Source organism: Marmota monax, unplaced genomic scaffold, assembly GCF_021218885.2.
Source record: "Marmota monax isolate L192 unplaced genomic scaffold, Marmota_monax_Labrador192_F-V1.1 WCK01_AAM20220418_F8-fsc00007, whole genome shotgun sequence".
Taxonomy (NCBI): Eukaryota; Metazoa; Chordata; class Mammalia; order Rodentia; family Sciuridae; genus Marmota; species Marmota monax.
In genome coordinates, this window is record NW_026692781.1 from 2,584,097 (window position 1) to 2,600,361 (window position 16,265).

General features: G+C 36.5%; 1 protein-coding gene across 2 annotated transcripts in view; it reads left to right on the forward strand.

Annotated features, from left to right (window-relative positions):
• LOC124094693 (xin actin-binding repeat-containing protein 2) overlaps nt 1-16,265 on the forward strand; it is a 75,106-nt gene that overhangs the window by 22,527 nt on the left and 36,314 nt on the right. For both annotated transcript variants that reach the window (XM_046447630.2, XM_046447629.2), the window contains exons 2-3: nt 2,612-2,760; nt 7,622-7,759. In XM_046447630.2, coding sequence (XP_046303586.1) covers nt 2,704-2,760; nt 7,622-7,759 — 195 coding nt within the window. In that variant the 5' untranslated portion in view covers nt 2,612-2,703. The remainder of the gene's footprint in view (nt 1-2,611; nt 2,761-7,621; nt 7,760-16,265) is intronic.

Consider the following 16,265-nt stretch of genomic DNA (forward strand, 5'->3'; position numbering starts at 1 on the left):
AACCTTGAGAATATTTCAGTAGGTTGAAATGTGATAAGAATTGAATACTTGGGCTGGGGATGTGGCTCAAGCGGTAGCGCGCTCGCCTGGCATGCGCCGGGTGCTGGGTTCAATCCTCAGCACCACATAAAAATAAAATAAAGATGTTGTGTCCACCGAAAACTAAAAAATAAATATTAAAAATTCTCTCTCTCTCTTTAAAAAAAAAGAATTGAACACTTGAAAATTAAGTACTATCTGTAAATTTTACCAAAAACAAACAGGTTGAGTTTCTATTAATAATAAAAGAATGACAACGTATGTAAATAGTACACAAAGTGATGTATATTTAATGTGAAAAAAAATTTAAGGATCATGTTCAATGAACACTTCGTAGTGTTCACTCTCAACAAAGTAAAAATAGTACAGTACATTCATAAACTGAATGCATCTGTGCAGACAAATATTCCACATGGGGATAATCATGATACTTTTTCCTTTAGTATATAAAAGACTTTCAGCAATTGGTAGGAATTGCTTTTTAATCAGAATTGACTGGAGGAATGGACTTGTATTTGAATATGAGGATTTAGATAACAGGTAAATTTCAAAGACAGCTGACAATTTTATGAACATATCAGTTTTATATGAACAATATGATATAATACAACTTGTTATTCCTTTATATTTTGTATTTTGATAGCATGTTAAATATATTTCTACAATTTTAATTAAAACATGAAAATGCTTATTTAACTAAGAAGTCTCTAGAGAACACCAAATACTCAGGGAGTCAAACCTCAAATTATGTTTTTATTTTTTCTGAGCCATAGGAGCTATTTTAATCACCACTTTCTACCTAAACCTTGAAGACACCAATTAAAAGGATTACAAATTCAACAAGATCGGTGTGGAGACAAGTGCATGGAGTACTGCATACATGGCATGTGTTAAGGGCCTCAGAGTGGCAGGCCACTCCCCTCATGTTAGGCCTCTGAGCAGCAGGCCGCTTACCCCATAGGCACAGCCCTGGGCAAAAGGCCATGTGTAGCAGTCCCTGCACTTGCTCCACGGCCCACTCCTTAATTGGCCACTGCAAAGACAATTAGCAGAAATTGCATTGGTGGCTTCCTGTAATCTGCTTAGCTACTGCCTGAGAATATATACATGGTTACTGCACAATAAAATCAAACCTGCTTCCTGCTTGGTCTCTGGAGGTCTTGATTAGCAACTCCACAACCACACTCTCCTCTACCCTGTTCTGTGGACCTCCTCACTGGACAAGAGAGAGCCCACGCAGATGCGTCAACGTGGAAGCCAAAGGCTGAGGAGAAACAAGGAAAGGAAAGATTGGCTTCGCTGTTATCTGAGGTTGTTTGGACCTTGGTTCATCATGACATCAAACCAACAAAAATAGTAAAGTACATCAAAAAGCCCCTCCTGTTGAGTCCCAGAAGCTTCCAGCCCTCAGAGTAAAAGGGCTGTATGAATGAGAGATGAATATACATAAACACAAAACATGCACCCATATGTGTATATATGTACATACATACCATATATAGACACATATGTGCATATACACACTTATATACCTCATTCAGTTCACTAGTCTCAAAAAGAGCCCTTGAAATGGTTTTGAAATCAAAAGCACCTAAGAGTGAATAATAAACCATCAAGCAGGGTGTCAGCATAGCCAAGAGCACTAGATCCAATAAGACCAGCTCTGACACATATGTCAAATACGAGGGTCTTCATGTGCCTTTCACTTAAGGAAATATTTAGGTAGATGTTCCCTTATGCCTAAAAGGATTTGGTTAGATTCATTTCGACCAGCTGATCTCTAGATCTTTCTGTTTCTCTCACCTGTCATTCTGTGGTCCTGCCATCAGTCTTGTGCTGTTTCCAGTTGTGTGATTGCTATTGCCCTGCATTAAACTGTGGGAAAATATCAGACTCTGAAATGGGTGACAGACAAAACTGTTTCTAATGATACTATTACTTTTTTCTTATGTAACACACTTCTCTATGAATAAAAAAAGCCTACAGTCTATAATTCTCACAGCACGTGCATATTTTAGCTAGATGTATCTCCTTGAGGGTTGAGGGGTGAGGACAGAAGCAAAGAGCAATTTTTAGACTTGCTAAAGATTTAGTCTAACCATCTTCAAGTCTGCCACTTATGAATAATGTGATCCTAGGAAAGTTTTTTAACTGCTATAAAATTCTGTTTTCTCATATATAAATTTTAGAAAATAATAGCACTTACCTCACTAGGTCATTAGAGGAGTAAATGAGATAATGCTCTTATAGCACTTAGCATAAATACAACACAGTGTTGGAGAAACATTAATTATTAAATATACACACAGACAAACACACTTGTCTTCAAAATAAATGCAGGAGAAGGAGGAAGGGGTAGTATTTCTTTATGCTTATAAAAGCATATACTACTATTCAGGCATTTTGTAGCATTGCTTGAAACTTGAAGTAAAGAGGGTGACCATGAAGCATTAAAAATATTGTGACATTGTTTTGTGAAAGGAAGTATTTTAAATGCCTTCACTGTTTGTAAGGTAATGCTATGTTCTTTTCAAGCCTAACACATAACTAAGGATGCTACATTTGCTTTCAGTGACTGTTGGCCCTACTAAGCCTGCAGAAGACCGTGCTGCGAGGAGTGAGGGTGTTTCGGATCTGCAGGAGGTGGTCTCCCTAAAGGAGCGGATGGCGAAATACCAGGCAGCTGTTTCCAGGGGTGACTGCCGCAGCTTCTCAACTAATGTAAGCTGCTTTTCTTGATTCTGTATTAGAAAATGTGCTTGCCATTGGTCCAAACCCTCTTCTTACATTTGCAAGGCAAGAATACCATTAGGCAGTGGAATAAAGTCCAAAGAAGACAAATACAGTGCAAATCAAATTCAGATCATCTGAATTAAAGCTTCAGTTCTGCTATATATTGGTTGCATGAACTTGAACTACTATTTTAACCCCTTTTTGAGCTTCAGTTTCCTTAACTGGAAAATGGGAATAATCATCTACCACGTAGGGTCTTAGTGAGAAATCAAGGAGATAATTTATGTGTAAGCCAGAAGGCACTGTATAAATGTGTTATTATTGTCATCATTATCACTTAACCTATAGCTATTCTCCTCAGGAAGGTTGTGAATTAATTTCAAATTTTAATAATGTGGGTTTGCATGCTGTCCTCCTTGGTCTCATATACGGTTCATTTAAATTCTCTGGCTGTATAATTTCTTTTGCTTTTCTCTGTATGCACTAAATCCATTAGGAGAGGCTTAATCAACATAGAAATGAGAGAGATTAGCAATGTAGGCACTCTGCTAAACCAATTATGATTATAGGAAACTGCAGGATTCAGTAAGACCACCAATTTTTAGAGCCAACACATAATAAAGCCATAGTCAAAAGAATTTGTTAGATTCTGAATTCTTTACCCTTCAGCTTAATGGAATATAAGAATGTTCTTTTATAATTATAATCTCCAAATTAGCCAAGTTGTGTGTGTGTGTGTGTGTGTGTGTGTGAGAGAGAGAGAGAGAGAGAGAGAGATTAATCCCAAAAGTAGTATTTTAAAATAGCTACTCTTAACATTCTTTACAAATTATTTAGATACAAGGCTGACTGTGCCAAGCTCATTAACAATATTGCAATTCTAGATGGTATTTAAGTTTTTACATAGTCATTAAAATACATTTTAGACACAGCATATATTTGGAATGAATGTTCAGAAATGACATAAGTAACTAGTTGGCTTCCAAAACAAATAGTAGCATTACAATGCTTCCTACCAGTCTTCTTAGAGGGCGCCCCCTGCTGGATATTTAGAACTTCCATGCAAATAGTCTAAATTGGAGAAATGATTCTTGGGGAAACAGTGGATCTTGGAAGCACCTAGTTAAAGGCTGATAATTTAGTAATCAACCTTTTATTTATGAAGACTTTAATACTTCCAGGTACTCAGATAAAATAAATTGGTATCATGTATTATTTGTATTTTTTTCTGGTGCTAAAAAGAGAATGTTAAAAAGGGGCGCATAGGGGGCTTGGGTTGTGGCTCAGTGGTAGAGCGCTTGCCTAGCATGTGTGAGGCACTGAGTTTGATTCTCAGCACCATATATAAATAAATGAAGTCCGTTGACAACTAAAAATATATATATATTTTAAATAGGGGGGGCACATAGATAAATTGGTCTATTATTAATACAACAATAAAAAAATTTAGCAACAATCTGAAAGTTGTCTATGCATAAGAAATTTAATATTCATCTTTTCTGCATATTTTACATGCCAAAATACTGACTGAAATTACTTTTAGGAGATTATGCAGTTAGGTAGTAAGGAAGCCAAGGTCAATTTGTTATTTCTTGAATCTGGGACTTTTAATTAAATTCAACTTTCTCCTTCTGTTATTATATATATATATATATAATTTGTCCCCAAAATACCATATTTTCAAATATTTTGATGAGAAGAGTACATACTTAGCCTTAAAGGAAACCTGATAAATATGTAAAGAAAAGCAAAATAGCTGCCTTGTTTACTCAGTTGCATCATATGCTTGCTCAATCCCTTATACATATCCCCCCTGCCCAAAAAAAAGGAAAGGAAAGAAAAAATCATGGAAACTGCCCATGACTAATGTCTACACAATTAACTCAAATATTTTAAGTGTAAATCTGGAAGTCATAGATTCAGGCCCAGACTGAATCCTATGCATACCACTCATGCTTAGATAGCTAGCAATGATCAGTTTCCCTTTGTCTTACACTAAGTAAAATGGCATTTTCTGAGGCTTAAATGAAAGTCATGTGTGGTCTGCAGAAACACCTAGAAAAGAAAGGGGAAGTAATGTTTGTTGAGAAATGGATTAAAATGCCAGATTCTACGCTGTGTGATTTTATTTCTCTTTTCTATTTTAACACTCAAATCAAATCTGTGAGAAATATATTGCTATGTCCAGTTTTTTTTTAAAGGTTCAGGAATTTTAATCCCAAGTTTTGTCAGGAGTAGGGTTAGACTCATGGTCCAACTCCCCAAATTATGTCATTTCTATCAGATTCTATAACCTATGGACCATTCTTGGTAAACAAATTTGATAGCTATCTAAGTATATTTCTCTGGGTTTGAGTGTCACATATTTAAATTAACTTCTTATTATTGACATAGCTATTAGATTCCGTATGTGAACTCCAAGCCAAAGAATAAGAAACATGGAAAAATTGTAAACCTAAACAATTTCAATACAGAGCAGTCTCTGTTATGTGGTCATTAATAATTTCATGGGTTAGAGAGGATATTTAGAACATGGTGCTAAACAAGGCAAAGTTACAAGAGTGATCCTCAGTTGAGCAAGGAAGCACCACTCCAGGTACAGGCCACAGAGACCTTCAAATATCTCATATGTGTGAACCTTCCTCCATAAACTATGATCAAGGAAACCTTAGCAGCATACTATCCACATCTTAGAGGCTTCATCTCACTTGGGTGAATGAGAAGCTGCAGTTGTGTCATATGAGTTCCTGGGCTAACAGGGGTAGGGAGAATACTTCTAATAAAAAATCATCAGCTGCTTGTATTTTTGCATGGTCTAAGTCCAATGCACAATGCTGAAAGGAAAGAAATGAGTGCATATAGATCTTTATTTTATTTGGCAGGTAGGAGGCAACCTATCTGGTTAGGAATGGAATTTTTTAAAAATGCATCTAGAGGGAGAATATCCATGCATTCACATAAATACTAAAGTCAGATTAATTTACACATGATTTGTATGTTGTTTATAGTTACTTGAAACAGTAATGTCCTTCTTGATAATAATTACCTGAATTTCTATAATTTAATACTAATATATTACTTATATATGATCTATGCAGGAAAGCCATGTATGTAAATTAAATAGCAGGTGGGGGTCAAAGAAATATTGTGAACTTGACTCACTTTTCTATTTCTTTTAAATTTCAAAAGAGATGACATACCTTCTCACTACTTTTGTGTGTATCAAATAGCAGTAATTGATTAGAACTAACATTTAAAAATTTGTCACAGAATTTGACAGCATAAATATCTAGTACATAGAAATGTAAAATCATATCTCTTCTTCTAACTGTATTCTGAAATACATGATAGGTCATGAAAGTGGGGAAATGTTATTAACTCAGCAATGCAACCACTTGAGTATTTGATGCTAATTCAGATAATACTAAATTTTAACTAGTTAATTCTCCAACATTCTGGAATATGGGAAACTCAAACCCAAGATAGATGCTGTATTTTTAGTATTGAGAAGCTGTATAGTTGGGTTAAGATTCCAGGAATCCAGGGGTCCACAGTATGAGAACCTCAGCTCCCCAGGCTCCAATTTCAAGGTCTTAGGGCTTTCAGGGTTATGTCAGGACTGAACCAGACCTCAGAAGACCTGCTCTAGTTTGAAGTGTTGCTGAGTCTCCTCTCAGCTGCAAGCAGAACTGGAAGCTTCCTGGAGGAGGGTTGGCATGAGTCTGTTTGCTGGAAAGTAGTCATCCCATCTGGGTTTGAGTACCTTCTGGGCTCTGGAGTGTGTTGAATCATCAAAACCAAAGACTCTGATCTACTTCTGTACTTCCTGATGAGGCTGAAGACCCAACAGGACCCTTTAGTGCTCTTTGAGTTACATCCAGTAACATGTATTGGAATCTGTTCTCTCATCTGTGGAATGGCAAGAATAGACCAAAACCCTTCTACTGTGAAAGCCCCCTGATCCTGACACACCAGTGCTCATTGCTGAGAACTGGGACGTGCCAATTCTGCTGTTTTTCTGCCTGTTCTTTAAGGCTAGTGAGTAAGACAGGCAGATGTGATTCAAATGTCAGTGCTAACATTTTTGTCCTAGCTGAGAGAATTTAACAAGCTGTTTTATTTCCCCAAACCACAATTTACTTATTTTAAAATGTGGATAATAGGTGTCTGTATCTCACAGAATATTGAGAAGCATTAACTGACAGAATACATATGAAGATACAGAAAAGGCATCCTAATGCTGTGACTTAGCAGTTTTTAATATTATTGATGATAATATTTTTACATAAGACATAATCTAAGTCTCTTTGTTCTGTTCATACTTGATAATTTTTAAAAAATTTGAACTAAAGAAAAATGATTTTAATAATTATTCAGAATAATGTGTCACCTATACAGGTATTTGGGGTTTTAATGAAAAGCTTGTTTTGATCAAAATTGAATTCATTATACTAATATCCACTACACTATGTATTATTAAAGAAATGCATTCTTATAGGCCATGGGGGTGGGGTGAAGCTTAGTGGTAGAGCACTTACCTAGCATGCACAAGGCCCTGGATTGTACTCCTAGGGAAACAAAACAGGGCTAACCTCCAGACATTAAAATTTATCTGAAAGAAGGAGAATTAATTCCATATTTTGAAAAGTGTTCCAACTATATATCAAGACTGACCAATGAGAAAACAACTTAGAGTGTGACTATTTGTATTGAGCTTTTAAGTAAAAGCCTGCTAAAATAATTGTGTGCTAATATCTTTTTAATATACTACCCTTCGATAGTTGTCAACTGTTTAAAACAAAAGCATCCCAGATAGAAAGCTGAATTTGCCTTTTTTTTCTCATCCTAGATGATGGAAGAATCAGAAATGTGTACAGTGCCTGGTGGTTTGGCCAAGGTGAAGAAACAATTTGAGAAGGACAAAATTTCTTCTTCCTGTAATACCTTTTCTCAGTACCAGTATCAACACCAGAACAGATCCGAGCAGGTAATGCCACTGTGGGTGGTGAGTACATCATGTGTGCTTAAATTGCTCTTACCAAGGCAGGAACCCCTCATTCTTGGTGGCTGGTTTATTTTTATAACTCATTAAAAAAATTGTTATTTTAAAATGTTTTAGAAAATCGTCTTTAAAGTATATAAATGTATTGATTTAGCTATTTTAATCATTTTGCCACATGAACCATGCTGAAACATTCCCCCTTAAGACTCTCACATCTGAAACATAAATGTAGATTAAATAGCCCAGGTTGGTTGACAAGTAAACAGAACTGTTGAGAGCAGTGTTTGTATTAAGCCCCTGCTACTAGGTTATAATTCATGACAAACTATCTGCCAGTTGTTTGCGTAGGCTAAAAGTAAAGCATTATTCAGCTATTTATTATGGGGAATTTTTTTTTTGTTTTCTTTAAAATCATCAAAAATTGAGTAGTTGAACCCAGATGTTACATAAAACCTCAATGCTACTTCTAAATGTTATCTTATATAAATTTTTCCCATTTCATTACTTCATTATCATATATCACCAAATATTTTCATGTGACATAATGATTTTTGAATGTGAGAATCTAAATAATAAAACTCATCAGACAGAGCTCAGCACTTGGAAAAAAATTGTAATTTCACTATAAACAGCTGTACTCAGGCCTGCATTTTCCATGAGGAAGGAAATAACTGGGATATGAAATTTCATAATGGCTGTATTTTCCTTTTTAAAATCCACAGGAAATATAGAGTTGCCCAAATGTTTAAAAGTGAAGCAGTTGGGTGGTGTGTGTGGAGAGGGAGGAGACTACTTCAGGTAGACTGATTAAGAACTTAACATGTGAACTACTATTTGTTTTCTTGTTCTAGCTTTGTTTGGAAAGTGAAATGTGTGCAGTATTGCTAGCTCAATAAATTTGTGACCATATTTCTTTGTAATGTTGCCTAAGGAAACATAATATGCATAAGATAGTCAGAGTGGGCCTCCATGTAATCTACTACCTACCTGCTACAACATAGGAGTGTTGGAGTGAATCAGTTGTAGAGGTGTCTGAGTACTTTAAATTGATCAACAATTCAAAATATAATTATGTTCACAGTTTAACTAACAAATTCTCTATAGAAGTATCAGTAATGTATTGACAAATCCTTCACTATGTAGGGAAGCAGTGTTATAGACTCCAGAACTATGGTATTTGTAATCTGACTTCTACCAATGTCTCTTGCCACTTGCCTGCCAAGTACATAGATCCAGATCACTCATGGATATGGATTATTTGCAGTTGCATAGCCTTCCGTGCTTAGAAAGGCCTTACCTTACTTTAACACTCAACTGTTTCCATCTTGAAATTCCTCAAAAACTTGTGAACTCAGGATACCACATGTTCATTTTGCACCGAATCTGGCAAATTACGTAGCCAATATTGCATGGACCTAATTCATAACCCACTCAAGCCTCAGTTTCAGATAAGTTAGAGAGGGAAGTTGATCAGTGATTTACCAATCACATTGGCTGTCACGGGATCTAATATGACACAGAGAAACTTATGTGAAAGTATCTCATTATCTTTGAAGCTTGTTATCAATAAAGACTCTTTAATAGTGCAAAAGACAGAAAAATCTCAGGGAAAGTGCCTTAAGTTAAAAAGGAACATTGTTCACAATGTAAACAGACAATGCAACGTGAACAAAAGTTCATAAAAATGCAATCTAATGGGAGATTGGATTGAATCCCCAGTGGTGAATCAGCTCTCTTGGACTTTTCAATTATTAAATTGGGGAATTTTGCAAATCACATGATTTCTTCTTCTTAGCCTCCCAATCATAATTCCCCTGGATTGACCCTATTCTCACACAGCTATTTTGAAATAGTGGAATGCAAAGAAAGATTGTGTCCTTTTTACAGTAAAAGCTTAGAACATCTAACAGGCTCTGAATGGAACACATATGCTCATTCTTGAACAAACTCCTATGACCAGAGTGTGCTAATTGGTTTAGACTTCTGCATCTCATTTACCTAAGAGGCAATTTTCCTCATACATTTGTCAACAAAGAATATATGATGGGGGAAAACAAAGCCAAACAACAACAACAAAAAAGTCTATACCTGATAATTTCCTGATGAATGAATGAATCTGAGCCATACTGCAATGCAATATAAATACAACAGAAAGGAATCATAGCTGCACCTAAACTGGTAAACACCATTTATTGAATGCCCACTATATGCAGAAGTCTGTGAGAAAATGAAAGAAAAAGAGTCACTTGAATTTTTAAGACAAAACTTTAATTTATAATCCTTATTGAAAATTTGAGATAAATGCCAAATTTTAGGAGTGAGTATAAAAAAAATAGTCTTTGATTATTTGCTCAGATATTTTAAGCTATCTAAATGCATTCTAAAAATTGCTTGATTTATTAGCAGGGATTGAGGACATGATGTTTGCTAGTAAAGACAGGTAGTTAATTCTGTTCTTACATAAGATGCTGTTGACTCTGGCAATGTTTTCAATCTCTTTTTATATTTCAAGCCCTTGCATTTTATCTCTCTAACTCTGACCCTGGCGCATATATATATATATATATATATATATATATATATATGTAAATTTTGTTGACATACAGTAATAGTTATTAATTTGGAAGTCAAGTTTGAGTAGAAAGAACATTTGTTTTGGATTTCTGACAACATTTAATGTAACAATTAGTAATAATTTCCTAAGTTGTAATAATTAAGTTCAATCTGTCTAATTCCTTCCTAACTTATTGGAATCAGGTGTTTCAAGGTAATTGGATGGCTATTTGGTAACAGGTTGTCTGGGAGATCAGTATTGGCCTAAACAAGGTTTGAAAATTAAGCTATCTCTGAGATTAAAAGCCCCTTCTGTTTGCTGATGGTTCAAATGTTTTATACTTATAGGTAAGGGGGTTCTAAAAGAGGGGGGATATAAGACATAGGCACCTTCACTTATGCCAGGTATTTTAAGCAGACAGATGTACCATTTATACATTCTAGATTACTCTTTATGGCACCACCTCTTTAACAGCCAGCAGTATGTATCATTGTTGGCCTTTGGAGTTTCTGTATGAAAGTTTTGGATTTCTGACAACATTTAATGTCACAATTAGTAATAATTTAGTAATAATAGAAACCACACTGGAACCCCTAGAGTGATGGGGAAGTGGTGGGACCAATTCAGTTTCTTAAAAAGTTAGGTGGGGGACTCTTGACTAGGTTGCTGCTTAGTACTAGCACTTCTTGGTACTGGTAATTTAGACTTTGCTTTTCAAAACAGCCATTACTACTTCCAGTAGATAGGGATGATATCCAATAGTTTTTTAAGGTACTCAATATGTCTTCTGTTGATATTTACATTAAAAATATCATATTAGCACTGGTTTTTATTTTGTCTTAGGATTGAATTCTCACTATTCTGTGTCAGTGAAAACTAGAATTTTAATGCTAGAATGCAAAGGATCACTTAAGAGGGGTGTTCTTTATATACTCACTATGGCTGACTCCATTTGGTAGGAACATTCTTGAGTCATCCATCCTATCCTCTCAGTCTCAACAGAGCCTCTTGAAATATCCTGGAGCAGATATTAGAATAAATGTGTTGTGGATGTAAAACTGCCATTGTCTCTCTCCTGAGTTCATTTTCACTTGCCCACTCTGTGGCTTCTATCTGATATATTTACGACGTTTTTTTCTTTTTCCTTATTTAGCAGAATTGTTAAGATACAATTTGCACACCATAAAATGCACCTACTTTATGAATACAATTCGACTTCTTAGTGTGTTTCTATACCAAGATTGACATACTAATTGCAATGTCATAACAATCTACTTTTAATACATTTCTACCCCCCCCCCCAAAAAAAAAAGGAACGTTGAACCCATTAGTAGTCTAGGAATTTCTTTGTGCCTTATTCTCACACACAAGTTTCGACTTTCATCTTATGTGAATTTTCTCTTGGATTTCCTTCCCCCAACCTTAGGCAGTACTGAGGAGCTCTTTGCGTATTAATTGTGAAGCCCTGGCAGCCTCTTCTTTTCTGAAGTTGCTTATTTTTTTTTTTCTTTTTAAGTGGCTTAAGTAGGAAAGAGCAGATGGAGCTCCAAACATTTTGAAAGTAATCAGTGCAATCCAGCGCTTAGGTAATTGCTTTCATATGAAATTGCTGCACTGAATCCATGTCAAGAGTGGAAAGCATCCCTGACCTTCACCCTGCTGCCCACACTGATGTGCTGGGTGACAATGTGTATCTTTTTACCTGCATCTGCTGTTACAAAAATCCGAATGTAAACATTCGTACTCTGAAAGATTATGTGGATTTGGAACAATCCCTGGACAATTTTAGGTCGATAGAAAACATTTTCGACAGCTTGTGACAGATATAATCTGACATCTGTGTGTTTTAGACTCTTTAAAGGTAACCTATAATTATTTTCTAGCAATCTAAATATATTTTATCAACTAATTGTAAAGTGTTTCTTATATGCTTTAAACCTACCTTTAGGTTCTGCCACACACATCTCTGTTCAAGGTCATGTATTGCTATTAACAGTTCCAATCTGACCTAGATTGCTATCAACACACAAGTTACAAACCAGAATGTGTCTAATCCACAGCTAGTATCTCATGGATTGTATAGTATGTTGATTGTGTGCACTGTTTTAAAAATTACCATTATAAATTATAGGAAGAGCACTCAAAATGAGTCAATCTAGAATAATGGTTAGGCCTCTAGTTCCAGAGTCACACAGCCTGAGTTAGTCACCTATCTTAGGATGTTTTGTGATACTATAACACAATAGCACAGACTGAGTAATTTAAAATGGACAAAAATTTATTGGCTTACAGTTCTGGCAATGGGAAAGTCTAATGTCAAGCTTCTGACTAGGTTATTCATGCTGTATTATAACATGGCAGAAAGAATGGGAGATAGAGATAGAGATGGATGGATGGATGGATATAGATAGATAGATAGATAGATAGATAGATAGATAGATAGATAGATGGATGATAGATAGATATCTCCACTTCATTCACGAAGGTAAATCCTTTATGAGCTAAACACTTCATGGAGGTCCCATCTGCCAATGCCATCATGATGGCAGTTAAATTCAACATGCGTTTGGTGGGGACAAATATTCAAACAAGGGCACCACCTATTCTCTTCTGTAAAATGATGAAGCAACAGTGTCACTTTGCTAATAAAAAGATATGGTCCATGAAAACTCTTAGTATAACATCTGGCATGTATTAATTATTCAGCAAACACTGGCTATTGTCATCAGTAGTATTGCCATTAAAATCAAGAAAGGACATAATCAAGTGGCACCTACTCTCAGGTTAAAATATGATTCACAGGCACTTTATGTATATGTAAAAATACAAAGAAGGACTGCATTGTTATGTTCCTCACACCTTAGCATTCTTTCCAGTTCTTTCTTTAGCTCTGGGAGACAATAATTTCTTAGAAGCTTCATAAATAATTAGAAATTTGCTTAAAATGAACATACCTTTAGACATAGGTCACTCTGGAGTAGTCAGTAACTAGCACGTATTTCAAAAATTATGATAGCAGGTCTTCTTTTGAGGGAAACATGCTTAACTTCATCTCTAAGAATGAAAAGATGAGTTGGACCTTTAAGAAGGTCGAGGAGAGGAATATGCATAAACATACACTGAACAGATATACAGGGTCCTGTTTGCCACTGTGAACGCAAGTTTGTGTTTTTCAAGTGTAAGCATATGAATTATGCAGCCTTTGCTTTTGCAGACTGCTTTACTCATAGTATTATAACAAGATGTACTGAGAATAACATAATTAATATATAAACTGAATCAAGCAGAAGAGGCTATACAATAAATGAGGAAAAGAGGAAGAGTTGAGAGTGATTTTTTTTTAAATTTATTTCTACTAGTGTTAAAGCTAGTGTCTTGTGAATTGTGGTTTCTCAGCACATTTTAGTTGAAGTATGGAAGAAAAAGAAAAGAATTTGTAAGGGGAAGAAACTACCTCATGACATTTTATGCTTTGTGCAGTTGCAATAGTGAAGACACATATATTTCTACAATTGTCTTAAAAAAAATACAGCAAGCTTTTGTTCAATATACAAGACCATTATGTACAAATGCTAAGATATAAGGGCTTCTATTTGCCAGAGAACTGTTTCTTTTCATTTGACACAGGCAAGGGAATCTTCCTGACCTTTCTCCAGATAGGTCAGAGCCAGTTGCTGCTCTTTCTCAGGAAAACATAAACAGCACACCCCTTGTCCTCAAGAGGCACATAAATAAGGCTTATAGACAGGCTACATATAACAGGCTTACTATGTAAAAAATTAAAACTCTAATAACAATCTTTCACCATTTTTTTCTTCCAGACCCGGTCCTTTAATCTGTTTATCCTTCATAGCTCTTTCTCAGTGCCTGTGGCTGAGTGGACCTTGGCAATGAAAAGAACACAATAAGATTAACTTTTTAATGCTGACTCAGAAACAGAACTCAAAGAGTTTGCTAAATAAAGCACAATGGCCTCAACCAATGATTATCTGCAACACACTCGGTACCAGATTGGTAGGGGCTACTTTCTGAAGAATTTAGTTGACTGAATTTGTTTAACTGAGCATTTCACTTCCTGACTATGCCACAGAGCTAACCATCTGGTTCTCGGAATTTTTTTTCAATTTAGAAAGAAATGCAAACTCTGATACCTTTGTGGGTTTATAGATGCATGTTAGGTGAACTGACTTTTTTCTTCCACTTTTGCATCCAGAACTATCCCTGATCATGAAGGCCCATGTCACTACTGCCTCTCAAATGTGTATTCATGATCCTGCTATCTAAACACTTCGAGGTTGGTTGTCTCTAGCTTCTTAATCTCTGTGTCTCTGCCTTCTTACCCACATCCACCTTCCTGTAGCTCTTCAGGATTAAATAATATGGTAAAATCCCATATTATTTTTTATAGAAATTGAATACACAGAATTATATTTTGTGGAAATTTTCCTTGCTTGAGCTGTGAAACAAATTAGCTGCACTTACTGTGGGGAAAACAAAAGCAAAACCACAAACCTAACCCCATGAGAACTTGTATTTCTCATGATGAAAGGTAAAAAGACATTCTCTACAAAATCAGCAAACCACAGACTCTTCCCTTAGCCTACATGGAACTCATCTGTCTAGAAATGCAGCTCACCCTCCTTACAAAACCCTTCAACCTCCTTTGCTGCAGGTTCCCTAGGGTTGAAACACGGGAATTATGAATTATGGTAATGGGTTCCAGTGAGTTCTGTCTTTGGGTTTCTACATCTCTCAGGCCCAGAAGCAGGGCATCTTTTCAGACTACCTGACACATCTCCTCCTGCTCATACCCTGACAGTGCAGGAATTTAGAATTAAATCATTGTTCCCATTCCCAATGGGCTAGGTCATGGAATCTGGGTAGGAGCTCTGGGTATCTAAGTCTGTTTCCACCTGAGCAGCCCAGATATTTCTGGTTTAATTGTTCCAGAGTATGATCAGAGAGCAGGGAATTTTAAAGCTCTCCAGGTGATTCTAATGTCTAGCAATGATGATGGCTGTATGTGTTCCTACGTCTGTGGTGTGGTTGATGGTCACTTGGCTACCTCAGTCGCGGGGTGGGGGGCTAGAGACGTGGTGTCAAAGCAACACATGGACACCGGGAGCTGGTGAGAGCTGGCAGGTGACAACCTCAGTCAACCTCCAAGCAAGCTCCTTTATTTTTGGAATGCATACAGCTATTATAGGGTTCAGGTAGGGCGTGCCCGCCAATCACACATAAGCACCTTAACATCTATAAGCCAATCATCTTATGCCTATTATAATCCTTATGCCTATTGTTATCACACTATGAGGAAGCACTAAATATTACTGTTGTGATGGAAGGTAGTCTGGAAGGGTCTTTGTCCCTAAGGGAGGGGGGCTGTGTGTTGGGGGGTTACATGCCCTGAAGCACCTGACTCTGGGTTTCCTGACCTGGTAGTCTGGTAGTTTGGCAACACTGACCACGGCTTGCTAGAGCAGAGTGTCCCGTCTTGTCATAGGTTTTCCTAGCACTCTGAGCTGCTCGTAGCTACTAGCTGTGAACCAAAAGTTATTCCAACACATGGCAATGTGAATCTGAGCTAAGATTTGTTACTCCCAAACTGACCACTCCCCTCTTAGTTCTGGTCTGAGGCTTGTCCCCTATGCAATTCCCTCTGTCCTTGTCACTGCAGGGCTTCTTTGTTTATGTGGTCATTTCTCCCCTTTTTTTTTTTTTGGTACCAAGGATTAAACTCAAGGGCACTTTACCACTGAGCCACATCCCTGCCCTATTTTATATTTTATTTAGAGACAGGGTCTCACTGAGTTGTTTAGCACCTCGTTTTTGCTGAGGCTGGCTTTGAACTTGTAATCTTCCTGCCTCAGCCTCCTAAGGTACTGGGATTACAGACATGCACCACCATGCCCAGCCATGTGGTCATTTCTCTTGAGA